General features: G+C 40.7%; 5 protein-coding genes across 8 annotated transcripts in view; 2 read left to right on the forward strand and 3 right to left on the reverse strand.

The window, feature by feature from the left end:
• Nucleotides 1-48: 48 nt before the first annotated feature.
• On the reverse strand, nucleotides 49-7,605 carry LOC108565729 (SNF-related serine/threonine-protein kinase-like; the record flags this gene model as incomplete). The annotated part of the gene is made up of 3 exons (XM_017925318.1): nucleotides 7,468-7,605; nucleotides 395-622; nucleotides 49-338 (listed from the first exon to the last, which is right to left on the reverse strand). Coding segments are annotated over exons 1-3 (656 nt in total), but the record flags the coding sequence as incomplete, so codon positions are not given.
• On the reverse strand, nucleotides 7,394-9,946 carry LOC108565737. 4 transcript variants are annotated; one of them, XM_017925330.1, is made up of 8 exons: nucleotides 9,653-9,946; nucleotides 9,422-9,584; nucleotides 9,114-9,365; nucleotides 8,836-9,062; nucleotides 8,696-8,786; nucleotides 8,395-8,645; nucleotides 7,828-8,340; nucleotides 7,394-7,773 (listed from the first exon to the last, which is right to left on the reverse strand). In XM_017925330.1, exons 1-7 carry the CDS (start codon nucleotides 9,929-9,931, stop codon nucleotides 8,020-8,022), a joined length of 1,584 nt encoding a protein of 527 aa, XP_017780819.1. In that variant the 5' UTR covers nucleotides 9,932-9,946; the 3' UTR covers nucleotides 7,394-7,773; nucleotides 7,828-8,019. The 4 variants fall into 4 exon arrangements, with proteins under 4 accessions (XP_017780819.1, XP_017780818.1, XP_017780820.1 ...); XM_017925329.1 differs by having other exon boundaries at nucleotides 8,395-8,651; XM_017925331.1 differs by having other exon boundaries at nucleotides 8,395-8,651; nucleotides 9,422-9,547; nucleotides 9,653-9,800.
• A 34-nt stretch (nucleotides 9,947-9,980) lies between these two features.
• On the reverse strand, nucleotides 9,981-12,173 carry LOC108565736. Its single transcript, XM_017925328.1, has 8 exons — nucleotides 12,087-12,173; nucleotides 11,885-12,021; nucleotides 11,663-11,831; nucleotides 11,348-11,608; nucleotides 11,086-11,288; nucleotides 10,659-11,030; nucleotides 10,290-10,602; nucleotides 9,981-10,235 (listed from the first exon to the last, which is right to left on the reverse strand). Exons 1-8 carry the CDS (start codon nucleotides 12,136-12,138, stop codon nucleotides 10,036-10,038), a joined length of 1,707 nt encoding a protein of 568 aa, XP_017780817.1. The 5' UTR covers nucleotides 12,139-12,173; the 3' UTR covers nucleotides 9,981-10,035.
• A 200-nt stretch (nucleotides 12,174-12,373) lies between these two features.
• Nucleotides 12,374-14,618, forward strand: LOC108565733. Its single transcript, XM_017925321.1, has 7 exons — nucleotides 12,374-12,641; nucleotides 12,710-12,869; nucleotides 12,924-13,163; nucleotides 13,224-13,435; nucleotides 13,495-13,585; nucleotides 13,661-13,905; nucleotides 13,964-14,618. Exons 1-7 carry the CDS (start codon nucleotides 12,411-12,413, stop codon nucleotides 14,483-14,485), a joined length of 1,701 nt encoding a protein of 566 aa, XP_017780810.1. The 5' UTR covers nucleotides 12,374-12,410; the 3' UTR covers nucleotides 14,486-14,618.
• Nucleotides 14,619-14,830: 212 nt separating this feature from the next.
• LOC108565730 (peroxisomal hydratase-dehydrogenase-epimerase-like) overlaps nucleotides 14,831-16,092 on the forward strand; it is a 5,085-nt gene continuing 3,823 nt past the window's right edge. The window contains exons 1-4 of the mRNA XM_017925319.1: nucleotides 14,831-15,096; nucleotides 15,207-15,327; nucleotides 15,389-15,495; nucleotides 15,600-15,928. Coding sequence (XP_017780808.1) covers nucleotides 14,998-15,096; nucleotides 15,207-15,327; nucleotides 15,389-15,495; nucleotides 15,600-15,928 — 656 coding nt within the window. The 5' untranslated portion in view covers nucleotides 14,831-14,997. The remainder of the gene's footprint in view (nucleotides 15,097-15,206; nucleotides 15,328-15,388; nucleotides 15,496-15,599; nucleotides 15,929-16,092) is intronic.

Genomic DNA, 16,092 nt, shown 5'->3' on the forward strand with positions numbered 1-16,092 from the left:
CCGCAGCTGGTCTCCAGTTTTTGGCCGGGACAGAACTTGTTGCTAAACCCAAAGTCCGTCAATTTGACTACGCCCAGCTTCTGAAAGAACACCACGTTCTCGGGCTTCAGATCTCTGTGGACGACGTGCAGCTGATGGCAATAGGTGATGGCGCGCACGATCTGCCTGAAGTACTCCTGAGCCAGCACCTCGGATAAGCCGGTGTCGTGGCGCATGATGTAATCGTACAAATCGCCGCCGTCTCCCAGTTCCAAGATCAGGTAGAGCTTCGTCGCCGTGTCGATGACCTCGTACAATCGCACGACGTTCGGATGCTGCACCAGCTTCATGCATCTCACCTAAAATACATAATACGATAATCGATGATAACGCAACGAGTAACGAGCTGGAGTACCTCTTGGAACAGATGCGCTTTGGACACGTCGTCCAGTTTACTCTTGTCTATGACCTTGACTGCAACCTTCTCGCCGGTGAAGACGTGCCTGGCCAACTTGACGACGGCAAAGTGTCCACGACCGAGTGTCTCCTCCAGGTCGTAGAGGCCTGCGATTTTGCCGTCGTAGACGCCGCCCCTCATGTGGGCGCCGCCTCCGCCTATGTTCAGACTCCTATGCATAGTGACCTGAAACAATAAACACGTAATGAATTTAACGAGCTACAACAGAGGCATGCAGCGCGTGAATTACGGAGCACTTTGTACAGTTGCGCGTCCCGCTATTACATTATATCATCATATCATATATTTCGCCCTATCCGCTCCGCAAAATCAAATAATGCACCGCTACGCAACTCCTTCGTCTACAAATACTATCCATCTCTCCAACTACCGTACATTACATTATCAAGACAACTTCGATCGACTTACAGCAATAATAAAGTTAATCGATCGACCATAATTTTAATGGCATTTGTATTATACAAGATACGACCCATATATTCTTTAATATTTACTTTGTAGCTCCATTTAAAAATCAATATCCCTGCAAGTCTTGGATCCATCATAACCATTGCAAGTAAAACAAAAATAATTTACCTCCAATTTACGCTCCATACCAATAATATCTCTCAACATCCAAACATTCTATTCTATCGTATTTATGAACGAATTGCACTGCTTCGTAAAAATAAACACTGTGCCAAAGTCGCTTTTATCATATCGTAGAAAAAATACACTATTTTTTTTTTAAATTTAATATGTTTTCTTCCGTCCAATTTCAGTATTCAAATCAGTTAAATCGTGCAAAATAATATTTTAAAACAATGATAATCAAATGTGATACGTTGGTATAATATAATAACTTGTGTATTATATAATAAATAACTTTGATGAACCTGAATAAAACGATAAATCATATTTTACTTCGAAGCAACAACAAAAATTGCAATTCATCCAATCGGTCGCATAATGACCTAGCTTCGGGGCACCCATAAATCACGACGGACTCCTGGTAAATCCGTAAAGCAATGCTCGATCGTGAAGCAATAAATTTTGCACGTACCCAAGTGCATAACGTAATGACTTACAATAATGGCAATGGCAAATCGTTGTAGAACAAAAAAAAAAGAGAAAACAAACCACGATAAGATAAATGACCATCCATTATTCAGGAGAAAACGAAAACCTAGGAATGGATTTATCGCTCGGGCTCTGCTACTACTATTCGTTGTTGCATTTTTCAATTAGAAGAATTCGCATGTTTCCCAAATATTAGCACATCGCTGGAAAACATAAGCGCGCGCGTGTTTATGCATTTAGCAAATACCATTACATACGTAACAAAGGTCAAACATTAATCTTTTTTTTGAAGCGCTCCCGTTATTTATGCGTTTTGCAAATCTTAGACGAAACCTCAATGTTTTATTGATAAGTATAGTTGAATTCAAGATTACTTTAATAGTAATATTGATGATGATGATGCAACTTTGGTTGTTTTTACGTATTATCCTTGAGGGATGCAGATTATTACATCAGGTGTGAAGCTGAATGAAGTTAAAGAGTGTGTGTGTTTCATGTATGAAATGTGTGTATCGATCGATGATGGCTGGGGTGAGAAAGAGAGAGAGAGGAACGACGTCGGGTCGGGGGGTCATATGTAAGGGCGGTGCGTCGCGACGCCATCGACCTAGTTGCAAGTGCATCGAGCCATGGGAACGGACCCCCGCTCGATGCACATCCTCCTCCGTTCAGTGGCCCGACCCAGCCCAGTCGGTGCACAAAACTGGGACAAAACTCCTCTTCCCCATTCCCGTAGTAGTTGAAATCTCTGCGCACCGAATGTCCTAGAAACTCAATAAACCTTCCTTCTCGATGGACAACGTCCCTTCTTTTCTTCATTTTCCTTCTCCACTCGTGAATCACTGTTCTGTTCCTCCGATCCCCATCGGGTAAACGCAAATTAAATTGGGACACGAGTCGTCTTTCCTCTTCTCCCAGTCAATAATTTCAGACGATCCAATTAGACACCACAGTTTTCCATCCCTCGATAAACTTTGCAATTTGTCATAACAACAAATATTTCCTAAAAACAGCAAATAATCACAGTAGTGCTCGTATTCATTTGATTTCTAATAAAGTAATCGAAATTCTGCATTTTTCATTTCGTTAATGCAGAATTAACAATAAACATGCTTTCAATGCGAATTGAAAAAAAAAATGATGATTGATTCAATTAAATTTGCTGATCAAGACTGCATATGTAGTGAATACACTTTTTACTCATCGTTTCGATGACAATAATCTCATGGACGTCATCACCGTTGCGACAGAGATTTTGCTCTATTTCTGAGAGCTTCGAGCACATTTGGCATAACGACAAAGCAAAAAAAAAAAACGAAATGAATGGCGTGAAACTATAAGAATGACGAATTCAAAAGGAAACTCTCCGTCACTTATCAAATCTATTAGATGCGCAGCATCCGGATCCTACAACAATTCATTGCAAACACAACGTGAACAAATTGGTTAAATTTCTGCATCTGTTCACAAACATCAACTAAAAGATATACGCTTCATCTCTAAAATACATAAATATTAACATTCATAGATTATTAAACGCAGGATCTCACCTTTCCACAACATTCAAGCGTTTCGAAAGTTTTGCTGCGAGTTTTACATAGAATTTAATAAATATATTTAACGAATGAATGAAATATGGACTATAAAAACTAATTGGATATTAATGTTTCTGTAAACTAATTATACGAGAAACAACAAATTATTGCTGCTTAGAAATCCTAAATAGGTTATAATTTGAAAACAAAAGAAAAAAAAACAATAGAACAATTGAGTGAGATAGAAAAGAAACAAACAAAAAAAACACCTCAATTAATGCATGCGAATCCATAAACCATTATCAACTATTTTTAACTTAATTACAAGGAATGTGACCTCGGCATAATATGCATTAACATTTCCACTTGCAATTGGAAAAAAAAAAAACTAATAATAATTACATTAAATTAGAATAATAGAGATGGAGAGAAATAGCGACATAGCGACGTTAGTTAATTGCTTAATAACAAGAAAATGCGGCAGATCGTAATCGTTGAGACCACAAGTTTAATAATTAATTTTAGGTGTTTAATTAATCGTGGAGAACCAAAAATAGACATATCATAATCATTTGCGCGTCATCCAATTTAATTTTATGAAGTTGAAAAGATTCAATTGCTTTTTACCATATTCACTACATTGACAACCATTTCGAGTAAATCGTTCTAGTTTAAATGATTCATATTTATATGGGGCGAAATCGATGAAAATCTGTGAATCATCAGAGCGATGATGATAATGTGGAAAACGAAACGAATGAATCTGAGACGGCGACGACAGCGAAGTGGGCAGAAAGGCGTTTCTTTTTCTGGCGTTGCCGACTCATTACGAAATTGATATTTTTAATTGGGAAGATCAGGAGGAGGAGGAGAGAATTGGCTTGAAGCCGTCCGAAAGAATTTCCCTTGAATTGCCAGGGTTACGCAACCCGGGCGACGTACGTTTCCTGGTGCCCAAAGGGGACGCGCTCCAATTCTAAAATTAGTTCAAGTACAACACACTCTCGTATCGTCTCCCAAATACTCACGCCGCAATCGTCTGCATATCAACATTACACGATGACAACTACCAGAAGACGATGCTCAAAGTCTGGCGAGGGGAAAAAAGCTTTGAAGAAAACGAAACTAAACTGGATACGCGAGGGGGGGCAAAGTCCAAGTTGACTGGGGCGACTGCTCCCACGGGGTTAGTCACTATCCGTATAGCGTACAACACACGCAAAACGAACGGAGTTTGCGAAATTCCTGCGGCGTCGCGACGCTGCTCTCTCTCTCTCTATTCGCTCTCCATTCAGCTTCTCACTATAAATAAAATTTCAACGGAATTGCCATAAACAATAAACACGGCTCCTCATTCATGACCGACCAGCCCATTAGTCAAAGGTGGTATTTTTAAATCTCAGGTTCGCTCGAGGAAAGCACATCTCCTCATCACTATTACAGAAATCAAACTGGAAAAGAAAGCTCACTCTCTATTAATCTTTTCCACAATAGTGGAAGTGTGAATCCACACTTATATAAGGCAATGGCATTCCGATAATGTTTTTATCTGATTTAATCTTATTTAATTGAAATCGTGCGTGTGTATCTCAATTCGTTACACAAATACCAACAAAGTCTAGCCTAATTTAAAAAAAAAACGCACGTAATAGGTGATTTTCCGAATACGCAAACGAAGAATTGGTTCATTTCTCAAGTAGGTGGGCAGCGAATGCGTACAGTTAGTTAATCCGTCTTCTCGTAAAAGACGCTTAACTGCCGCACGACTACGACGACGTCGCGCCGCTTGACCTAGTGGAAGACGACAACACGAAAATAACTCTCTGCCCCGAATATCTTTTGAAACACACAAACGAACGGTTTATTTGCCACGTCTCCTCTTCTTTTCAGTCTCGAACGGCAATATTATGATTACGCAGAAACCAAAATATAAATACGCTAAAAACTGTCACTGTCTGATTTCCATTCGCTAATCCTCACACCTACACTTCATTCATCTTATCTTAAATCATAAACCATGCGTTACAACAAATAGAATGTAGACTTGAACATATTAATTACGCTTAATCAAAATAGAAACTTCATTAATCACGAGAAACCTGCAAATAAAAATGAAACGTTTAAGAGTTTACAATTTCAACAATTTTCCACTAAGTTTCCAAATAGTAGATTTAATTAATTCAATATCAATATTATGAATACAGTAGTGGCCATTCGGAATATATCGAGCGTTTGAAGATGATTCAGCTAACGTGATTCATATCGGATTATCAATAAACTAATAATCCAACTATATTCAAGCATACAAACAGATTGCTTATCCCGGATTAAAGCTAATCCAGCGGCAGTCGACAAATCAAACATGCACAATATTTACCTGGCATTCCAATTATTCTTTATGAATTTCGCAACTGCAACAAACTTATTGCGTAAAAATGATGTGGTAAAATAAATACCTATCAAGGAAACCCAACAAAAGCTCGAGGTTCCAAATGCAAACGAATACGAGATTTCAAATTGGAATCGACTGCCGAAAGAAAACACGTTCCTCCCGTTATCCAATTTCGTAATATGGAAATATCACGTGTGGAAAATGCACGTAGCACTTTGATTGGAACGGGATAGAAATAAAACGATTTGGCTGAAACAATCACGCGTTGCACTCTGCACGTTCATTTCCAATTAAAACGAATGCCACTTACTGCAACAGCAGCCGGAACATAATTATTCGATTCGATCCGTAATTAAAGCGAAGCGCAATTTGCATCGTCGAAACGAGATGAGATTGGCGGAAGGTACTCAGATTGCAATTTAAAGCAAAATATGGAATGACGTTGCTCGTGATATAAGATGATTGGACTCTGGTTGGAAATTTTGCTTGCTTGAAATCATATTTTTTCTCGCATTCGCATCATATATTTTTCGCTCGAGCAAATTAAGCAACTACGAAATATGTCCAATAAAAATAGACGTTGGACATCAATTAAAATCGACGGACAGATAGTTTCGTTATTGCATTTCGAGATGAGATCTGGAAGTAATTTATAATTAGAGCGATTAGATTATGATCACAATCAATATTTTGTACTATCGAACAAAGCACATTTTCCTTTTAAAATTTATGTGCAACATAAATAATAAACATACCTACTTTTAATTAAACATTTATACTATACTTGTAATATAGTTATCATAGATTTTCCATTAGAATTTGTTTAAGAGTTTTCATTCTTAAATGAATCAATTTACCATTTTTTCTGCATGAATGCAAATCTGGTTAAATCGAAAATTGCATTCGCTGGTAGATCCAGAGAGGTTCGATATTGTGAATGCATTGTAGTTTCCAATATCGAATTCTCCTCTCGGGAGCGATCTAAAAATAATGACTCCAAATAACAAGAAATTCGTCGATATAATCAAAACAAAGACGTAATTTCAATGGCACGGAGAGTGCGGCGGAATTCCTGGATCAGTTCGGAGTAGGCCAGTTTCCGCAAACGTAAACAGTTGATGTTACATAACAACAAGAGACGTTGGTATCAAGAGTGTCATCGCCTAAGAGTTTTGTTTCTAGACATGCAACGCCCATTTCGAAGATGAAGAAGAAGCGTGGGCGTACAGAAAGCAAGGCTTTGGCGAAGAAGTAGAAAATAGAATTATTTCTCTCTCTCTCTGTATGTGTTATGTCTATGTTTGCATCCTGTAGGTAGAGAGACCATGGCATAGCGTGGGATATTCAGACTCACCTGCTGCAGAGGACTATATTGATGTTCTCTGGCTGATCTAGTCTGCTGTAGTTGAAACTGTATACTCTTTTCCCTGCAACCGGCGCGAATTCTGAGCCCAAACCGTCGCTGCTTCCTCCTTCAATCCATTATAACTCCATGATTTTCCAATTGGAACGAGCTCTTGATTGGTGATGGGCACTCGGTATATAGTTTGGTGGGGCACCTCTTCAGCGACACTTGCTGCGATCAAGCGAGCCGCGATACCGGCCACATCCTCGTGTGTTCCGTGCACGAAACAATTATCGATAAATTAATAAACGCCAGCACCGACAAAACTAGACTGACACGAAAGTACACAATCACTAAAAAACACAATTTTGACATATGCACTCTGCCAGAGCCGCCGAGCTCAGCGCCCCCTACACCAGGTCATCTGCAGCAGCAGCAGTTCTACAATGACCTGCAGAGACATCTGTGCATCCACCGCCTCGAACTATCAATTTTTTTGAATTTTCCAATTTAAAGCCACAAGTTTTCAAAAGCAGCAACAATTAATTACAGTAAGCAGAAATGTTTAATGCACTTTACCAAAATCCAAAGCTGAAAAGAAACAGTTTTGACGTAATTGCGTTTACAAGAAGAGTTTTATTGATCATTGAATCTGAATATTTCATTAAACAATTTTCACAGAGGTGATGTCCGACAGTTCTATTTCGGAATCCAGTTCCCTTCCGTAGCAAGTCCATGTTCCTTGATCCTTGCTGGTGACGTTCTTCAGCAATAAGCCGCAATCTCCAAAGTCCAAACCGCGTCCAAAATAAACCATTCTTTCTCCAGATTTCCTCTCGCTCAAATGGTAGATTTTCATCCCACTGGGATCCACAAATCTGCACGACCGTAAAGGGTTCTCGTGTTTACACAAAATCTCCGGGGAATCACCGATCTCAACCTGAACATCGCTAAAAACTGCACTGAATTTCTTCTTGATTCGCACCTAAACGAAACGAAAGTTATTGAAATGTGTGCTGCACTTAATTCAAGCATTTACATCGACTTCGATAACATCATCATCGATGCTTCCGTACTTGGAAATGTGCGTAAGCGTAAGCAAATTGTAGTAAGCAGAAATGTTCAAATGCACTTTACAAAATATACCAAAATCCAAAGCTGAAAAGAAACAGTTTTGAGGTAATTGCGTTTACAAGAAGAGTTTTATTGATCATTGAATCTGAATATTTCATTAAACAATTTTCACAGAAGTGATGTCCGACAGTTCTCTTTCGGAATCCAGTTCCCTTCCGTAGCAAGTCCATGTTCCTTGATCCTTGCTGGTGACGTTCTTCAGCAAGAAGCCGCAATCTCCAAAGTCCAAACCGCGTCCAAAATAAACGATTCTTTCTCCAGATTTCCTCTCGCTCAAATGGTAGATTTTCTTCCCACTGGGATCCACAAATCTGCACGACCTTAAAGGGTTCTCGTGTTTACACAAAACCTCCGGGGAATCACCGATCTCAACCTGAACATCGCTAAAAACTGCACTGAACTTCTTCTTGATTCGCACCTAAACGAAACGAAAGTTATTGAAATGTGTGCTGCACTTAATTCAATCATTTACATCGACTTCGATAACATCATCATCGATGCTTCCGTACTTGGAAATGTGGCAATACCATTTTCCTATAACTTGATGATCTCGCTCCAAGAGTTTGCTACAGTTGCCCTGCGATAAACTCTTCACGTCGTCAATGTAATAATAGTTTTTTTGAGGTGATTCGATGTAGCAGTAATCGATGGAATACGGCACGATGCAGGATACTTCGTACGGTTTGTTCTCCTCTATAGCGGTTATTAACTTTTTGGGATATTCTGGAACTGAATTACGCTGTTACGATTGAAATAATCATGTGACGACTTACGAGTTGCATTCTTTACGGAGATGAAACCTCCGCTACCGTAGATCTTGCATTTCCACAGGCCAATTTCTTGCGGTTGGATCGGTAGAGCAAACTGCAACGAAACAATTTACAATAATAAGATTTGACGATTATTACATTACCTCTAATTGGCATGTGAAATCGGAGAGGTTCGTTCCCGCCGTCGTGTATCTGTCCGTTGCGGCGCCTTGTTTGATCGTGAACAGTTTATCTTCTGGTGAAATAAATTGGCAATACGTGGGCGGTTGCAGATTGTTGATGTCGTTGAAGACGAAGTCGTTCATGTGCTTGCATCCAACGATGCCGAGTCCATCCTTCTCCTTGTACCAAGTCTTTACCCATTCTCTTCCTGAAATACGTTTTTACTAAAGGTTGAAGGTTGAAGCAAGAGAAAATGTACTTATCAACTCGAGGACGAAATATTCTGTAACAGGCAGCATTCGTTGCATGATACCGACGTCGCAATGCCAAATCCCGATGTGCTCCATTCTCACTCTCTCCAAAAGATACGAGCAAGAATTTCCGCTGGAAACCTTCCTTCCGGACGGATCGTAAAGTATGCACGTCGTCTCGATTCTCGGTATCCCGCATTTCACCTCATACCTTTCACCAAGCGAAACCTTCTTCGTCTCGTTCCTCGGATTCGCTTTTTCTGCAAACGCTCGAAACTACAATAAACTCAATAGCTCAATCATCGAATTCTCTCACCAAAAAACGTCAACTTGAATGAATACTGCGAGTGACCAGACGATGCGTTCCTGTAAGCATGTAACGTGAAGAATCTGGGATCATCTTTCATCGAGTTGATCAGCTTGAAGCCGCACGTGTTTTTGCCTAAGCTGAAAATACGATTCTTCAAAACAGAATCATTCTAATCGCACGCAACTTCCAACATTAGATAGTTCATGGTGAAGTTATGTATTTGTTTTGAATACGTACGTGTATGGGAACCATCGACTTGGTGATGTCGATTGGTGAAATATCCGCATTCGTCTGAAACGAAAGGCCGCATCTCGTTAACGGCTCTTGATCATCGAATATTACGTAATTGACGAAGCTACCACCCGGTGCTATGAACACCGACGAATCCACGTAAAGTCTCCCTCCGCAGTCCGCAAATCGGATCAAATCATTTCCCAGCAACAGCAACACAATTAAGTTTACACATCTTAACATCGCGAATAGTTGATTATGCACTGGAACGACCAGCAATGTCATCGCGACTTGTTTATTCAAGCGAACGATAAGAGAAGTTATTTTGGGACTATTTTATATCAATAATATATTTGTAACATTATAATCATTGTAAATATTACAGGTTTTCAATTGCGTTGAAACGGTGAGTTGATTATGAAGAGAGTGTCGCTGTTCTCGCTTGACAAACTGGACCGATTCTCCTGCTCCACGTTTCTTCGCTCTCTTCTCTGCGTGTACCAGTAGTAAACGATAAGAATGATGATGACTAGTGCCGCAATGGAGATGCCCACAGGAACGCCGATGGATATTCCTCTTAGTATTTGATCTGAAAATGCTCGAGTTTAATCACACGGAATGTATAGCAAAAAGTGCATTGTACGGATAATTGTGAGTCTTATCTGGGAGCTGTAGATGTTCTCATCGTGAATCTTGCTGAAGCATTCCCAAACACCGTCGTGCTCCGCTTCGGCTTTTTCGATCCTCATCCCGCATTCTCCAACATGCAACCCTTTACCTTGGTACACAATGTTACCTTCGGTCTTCGTCTCCGATAGGAAATACGTTGCGCCTGCAGGACCCTTGCAGTAGCACGTATCGATGGGATTGTGACGTTTGAACAGAAACGTGACGCTGTCGCCTACAAGCACGTCCAGCTGTTTGTTGCTCGTTTCCAGCTCATTGGAAATCTCGACCTGCACTTGAAATCACCAGTACTTTCATTACTTTTCCAATCACTTGTTTCGTTTACCTCGGTGATGATCATGTCGTCTTCGATGTTGTCCGGATTCGATAGAAAACACGTCCAAACGCCCTTATCCTCTTCCTTGCCACTTTCGACTTTGTGTAAGCATTCACCTAAAGCGTTCGTACTCGTTGGGTCCATATTGTGTATGGTACCGTTGGGTTCTTTGATAAAGCAATTATCAATAGGATGAGGCACGGAGCACAGAATTTCGAACGGTTTTCCCAGATCGATCATTTTCTTGATACGTTTTCCGTAACTCTGCGATGCTCCACGCCTCGCTCTCGATGGCGGCCCAACGTCGATGAACTCGCCGATCTTATCGTTAAACTGGCACGACCATCGTCCGATTTCCGACTTCATTAGCGGCAGTTTCAGCTGCAAGTAAATTTAAATTTGCAAATCGTTAACTTATTGCCTGTTAATTTCGTACCTGGATCTGTGCAATTCCGCCTGCTAAATTACTTCCAATCGCCACGTACCTCTCCGAAGCAAAGGTATCCGTTAGCACGAAGATGCTTTTGTCCGGTTTCGTGAAAATGCATTTATCGTAGAATTCATTAAACACTGGTGTACTGCATCCGATCAGTCCGTATCCATCCATCTCTTTGTACCACATTCCTTGTACATTCACCTCTAAAACAATTCACATTAAGCAATTTAATTCACTTTCAACAACTTTCTGCTAAATGAACCCTTCAGTATGGTATTAAAATGTACGCGCATCGGCTTCATCGAATTCTTCAACGCGAATTCCACGGTCCATTGACCTACGTCTTCCATAGTAAGTCGTTCGATCTTAAACATGCACCTCTCGTCTTCAATCAACAATTTTCCGGAAGGTCTGTAAATTTTGCAAGATGTAGCGCGCTCAGACAATGGATAGATTGAATAGTGGTAATCGAATCGCTTGGTCAGGTCTATTTCATAGTTATCAATTGGATTATTTTTGGTTTCTGCACGCAAACAAAATTAAATATTATTCAACACTAATGGAGGCTTTTTTTTACTTTTGACTGTGACTTGGAAATCATGCGTGAACGTGACGGGCGGTTTCGAGGCGATCTTCGTGGTTACATTAAAAGCCAATTCCTTCGGATCGTTCAGAGATGCTCTCACCACTTTGAAACCACAAATTCCTCTGCCTATACCATACAATCTTCCATCGTAGAAGTCTTCCTGCGTATTGCAACAATTCAATTTTGAGTTACGATTATTTAAAGCAAATTTACCTGAATCGCAGAACTGGAGTGCACATTTATGCTCGCGGTTTTATTACCAATCACCAGGTCGCATCGCAGTATCGTTTCGTCCTTTCCGACGGTCACGTAATTGATGAAACTATCACCATCGTACGTCTCGATCGTAACTGCAAATCGATGGAAAGATTGAGAACAAATTTGTTGATATCTTCTACAAAGAAAATTGGTATACCTATAGGCTTGACATAGTATACAAATAAGACCAACCATTGCAGCGAATTCATGATACGAAATGTTTGCGATCCTGATAACAAGACTAAGTGAGCAGTCTGTAACAAAAATAAATACGAAAATACGATAATAAATGTTTGCAAAAAAAAAAAATTATCATATCAATTGAAATATTACATGATATGAAATAACGATTACATATTTCGATTGTAATAATATTGGATGGAAAAATTGCTGATAAAATTATATAAATTTGTTTGTTTGATTTGCCAGCGTATTTGCGCTTGAAACGTTCCAGTATCGTCATTGAATATTATTTACAATCATGATAATTTTCACGTTTCTTCTGTTGAACGTAGTTTCGATAAATGCATATTTAGAGAGCGATTTGCTCTCCCGAAATGTGTTGGTCAGTCTCGGCGGATCTTTCCTCAATCGATATGAAGCGGTGCAGATGCCGGAAAATAACATCTCTTCGTGCACGCTGATGTACTCAGTGGAAAGTAATGAAAATCTTTATTTTCCCATAGATATTATGTCCGAAAAGACGGTGACCGTGAGTATAATGAAGAAAAGAAAAAGTATCATCAAACACACGTATGTTATGTGTAATCGTTTCCTTAGGGTGATCACATTTTCGAAAATCGTCTGTACAGTCTTGGAAGAGGAATATGCGGGGTGAGATTGATGGACGTGCAGGCGTCGGATGAAAGGAGACGGATTTATTTGAATGCAGACATCGATGACTTTAAAAATTCCAAATATTTTACCATAAAAATACAAAGTGAGCTCAATTAAGAAAGCGATGAGATAAAAGTTTCTTTCTGTTTCGTTTCAGATTTGGATTTAGACGATAAAACGCTTATGGTAGCTTTGGGTGAAACATTTCCTATTAGTTTAGGTGATGATGGCCTGAAGCAGTTGTACGATCCAAACGGTGAACTCGTTGTAGAAACTGAAGATTCAGAATACAACATATCGGTGGTTCGGATGGAGCACGTCGGTCAATGGACCCTCAAGACTTTCTCAATATACAATCCAAAACCTTTTAGCTCCAATGTAACGCTTAAATTGAAACGTAAATCAATCAATGGACTCAAAATTGTCAATCTAATCATTGGAATTTGTATATTTTTAGATGGATTATCTGTGGATTCGTGGTACATGAAGGATAAAGGCTACGGACACGTTGGCTGCAAACTGAACAACTTTCCGAAGAAAGACATCAAGTATTGCCAAATGTTGTCGCCGGATAATGTTCTGTACACGATTTCATTGCACACGGCGACGGAGAGGTACACCACGGTCGGCACTCAGCTAGATCAAGACGATCCAATTTGTCAGATCGAAGTAACGAAGTGTTATTGAGAGAGACGTAAGTTTATGTTCAATTTGTTCAATTTTTCCAGTTTCCTTTACCTGCGACTGAACAGGAAATCGGCACATGGAAATGCACGATGCTCGATTACGGCAACTTCATCGACGTTGAACAGAAGACACGTAAGTAGATTATTATTATTGTTGTTTATGAACGAATGATTCTACAATTTGCGATGTATCTATTTCTTTTTCAAGCTCAACAACATTCCAATGAGCAAATTCAGTACATCGAGAACGATAAGTTGGAAATTTCCTGCACCGTTCCCTATCTGATCGAAGCGTGCCACATCGAATCGCCGTCCGGAAGAATCTTCAACATCGTCGACACAAAGTTGACAAACGGAATTTGTTTCATGGATATGGACGAAGTGGAATTGGGCACTTGGACTTGCCGCATCTCCAAACCGAGGACGAGCGAAAATCAGATAATCAAAGTGCACGTGAGCGAGAGAAGTGAAAACTTAACTTAATCGTATTGAAACGTAATAATTCGTTCAGGTCAAATCTATTTCGAAGGAAGCGTCGATCAGCTACGATCAGGATGGTGCGAGGAGGAACCATCCGTACAACATTATGTGCAACGCGGAGTATCCGTTGAATTACTGTTGGTTCGTTTCGCCCAGCGGCAAGACTTACCACGCGACGTCCGAGAAAAACGGGAAAGAGTTGGTGTACTTCGGAAGAGGTCTGTTGCACGGGGACTGCGGTATCACCATCATAAACGTGAACGATGAACACGCCGGTGAATGGAGTTGCCACATGCGGAAGATCAATGAGAACGATGAATTAATCTTGAAGGCAGACGTTTCGGTCCAGGGTGAAGACATGGACATGGTCAGCTCGGTGGGAGCACCGATTGGTATAGCTTTAGCTTTGTGCTTCTTCGTCGGACTCATCGGTTACGGACTGTACAAGAAACGACAGTATCCTTCGATCGACGATCAGACTGAGTTCAGGATGGACAGTACCATGCATATTTCGAATGCCAACAATTACACCAACAACGGTACATTCGATTAATATCAATAATCATAATCCAATGGAACGCAATATCTTTATCTCAATGAAATAATCATCCTGCAATCAAATGAGAGATGAATGTATAAAATAAAAATAATATTTAATCTCCGTCCAATTAGAATGTTTATGAAAATACTTGATTTAATTACGATTTGTTAATTTTATAATATCTAACAATGAAATATAGATTTTTTCCTTTCTGTGAAACTTTGTAATTGTAATTTTACCATCTGGTTATGAGTATATAAATACATATTTGTAAAAGATGCATTTTCTTTTGATCCCACATGTAAATATATATATAAATACATCGGGTGGATGGGTGTGTATGCGTGTGAGTTCATCCTTCCCTAAAATATATGAAGCAGCCCTTGCGTCGTCGCGTCGCGACGCCGCTCCGTCAGTTTAGGGCGCGGCATTGCGACGAGAGGTTTCACCAACAAGCAAAAAGGAAACACATCGTTGCGGTTCTCCTGCGTCCAGAGGAAATCCTTTGTTTTGTTCATCATTAAATGGAAATGGAATTGAAAGGAAAGGTGGCGTTGGTGACGGGCGCCGCGTCCGGCCACGGAAGAGAGTACTGCTTGGAACTCTTCAGACAAGGATGCAGCGTAAGTGGAAAAAAAAAACACTTATCCGTCTCCTCGTGCTCGAATACTAGCGAGCGTCGCTCCGGTGAAACGTTCACTATAATTAAGTTTTTGCGTCGTTCCTTTGGCAGATCTCCATTTGCGACATCAACACCGAAGCCGGCGAGGATCTGCTCCACGTGCTGGCCAAGCAGGATCGAGATCGCGTCATCTTCTGTCCCTGCGATGTCACGGATTATCCACAATTCGAAGGTAACATAATCAACACAAGAGCGTGCAACGTTGCATCCTTGAATCGTTTCCAAATTCGCAGAGGCCTTCCAGACGACCATCTCCAAGTTGGGCGGCGTCGACATCGTCATCAACAATGCTTCGGTGATGAACGACAGGCTGTGGGAGCTCGAGGTGGACGTAAATCTGGTGAGTTTCTTGCGAGTATTTTCGTTGCGCGACGTCATGACGAATACTATTAGGGTGCGATCACCCTTCCCCCATTCTTTCTTTTTCATCGCTTTCTTTTTTAGAATGGAGTCATTCGAGGCCTCCTGCTGGCCTTCCGGTTTTTAGGCAAGGATCGCGGTGGGCCGGGGGGAATCGTGGTGAACGCAGGTGCCAGCCCGACGATCAACCCCCTCATTTCGCTGCCCGTTTTCACGGCCACGAAGCAGGCCGTCGCGGCTATGACCCGTTGCTATGGTGATCAGTACCATGTAAACCTGACGGGCGTCAAGGTGATGGCCCTGTGCACGGCCCCGAAACCTGCCGTCATCACGGGGGATCCCCGCAAGCGACTGCTGAGCGGTGAATACGAGCAGGCCTGGCAAAGAGATATCTCCAACGCAATACCCATCAAGTAAGAGCACACAACAAATTCCTATTTAAACTCACTTACGTGCATAATCTCACAAGTACTTTACTAAAATAAGTTATAGTCGATGTATTGTCGTGTCCCAGGGTTAAGAAATCCTTGGACACCGTGGATTATCTCGTAGTTATGTCGTTGCGGAGTCTTAGAGG

This window comes from Nicrophorus vespilloides, unplaced genomic scaffold (genome assembly GCF_001412225.1).
Source record: "Nicrophorus vespilloides isolate i.1.1-1 unplaced genomic scaffold, Nicve_v1.0, whole genome shotgun sequence".
Lineage (NCBI taxonomy): Eukaryota > Metazoa > Arthropoda > Insecta > Coleoptera > Silphidae > Nicrophorus > Nicrophorus vespilloides.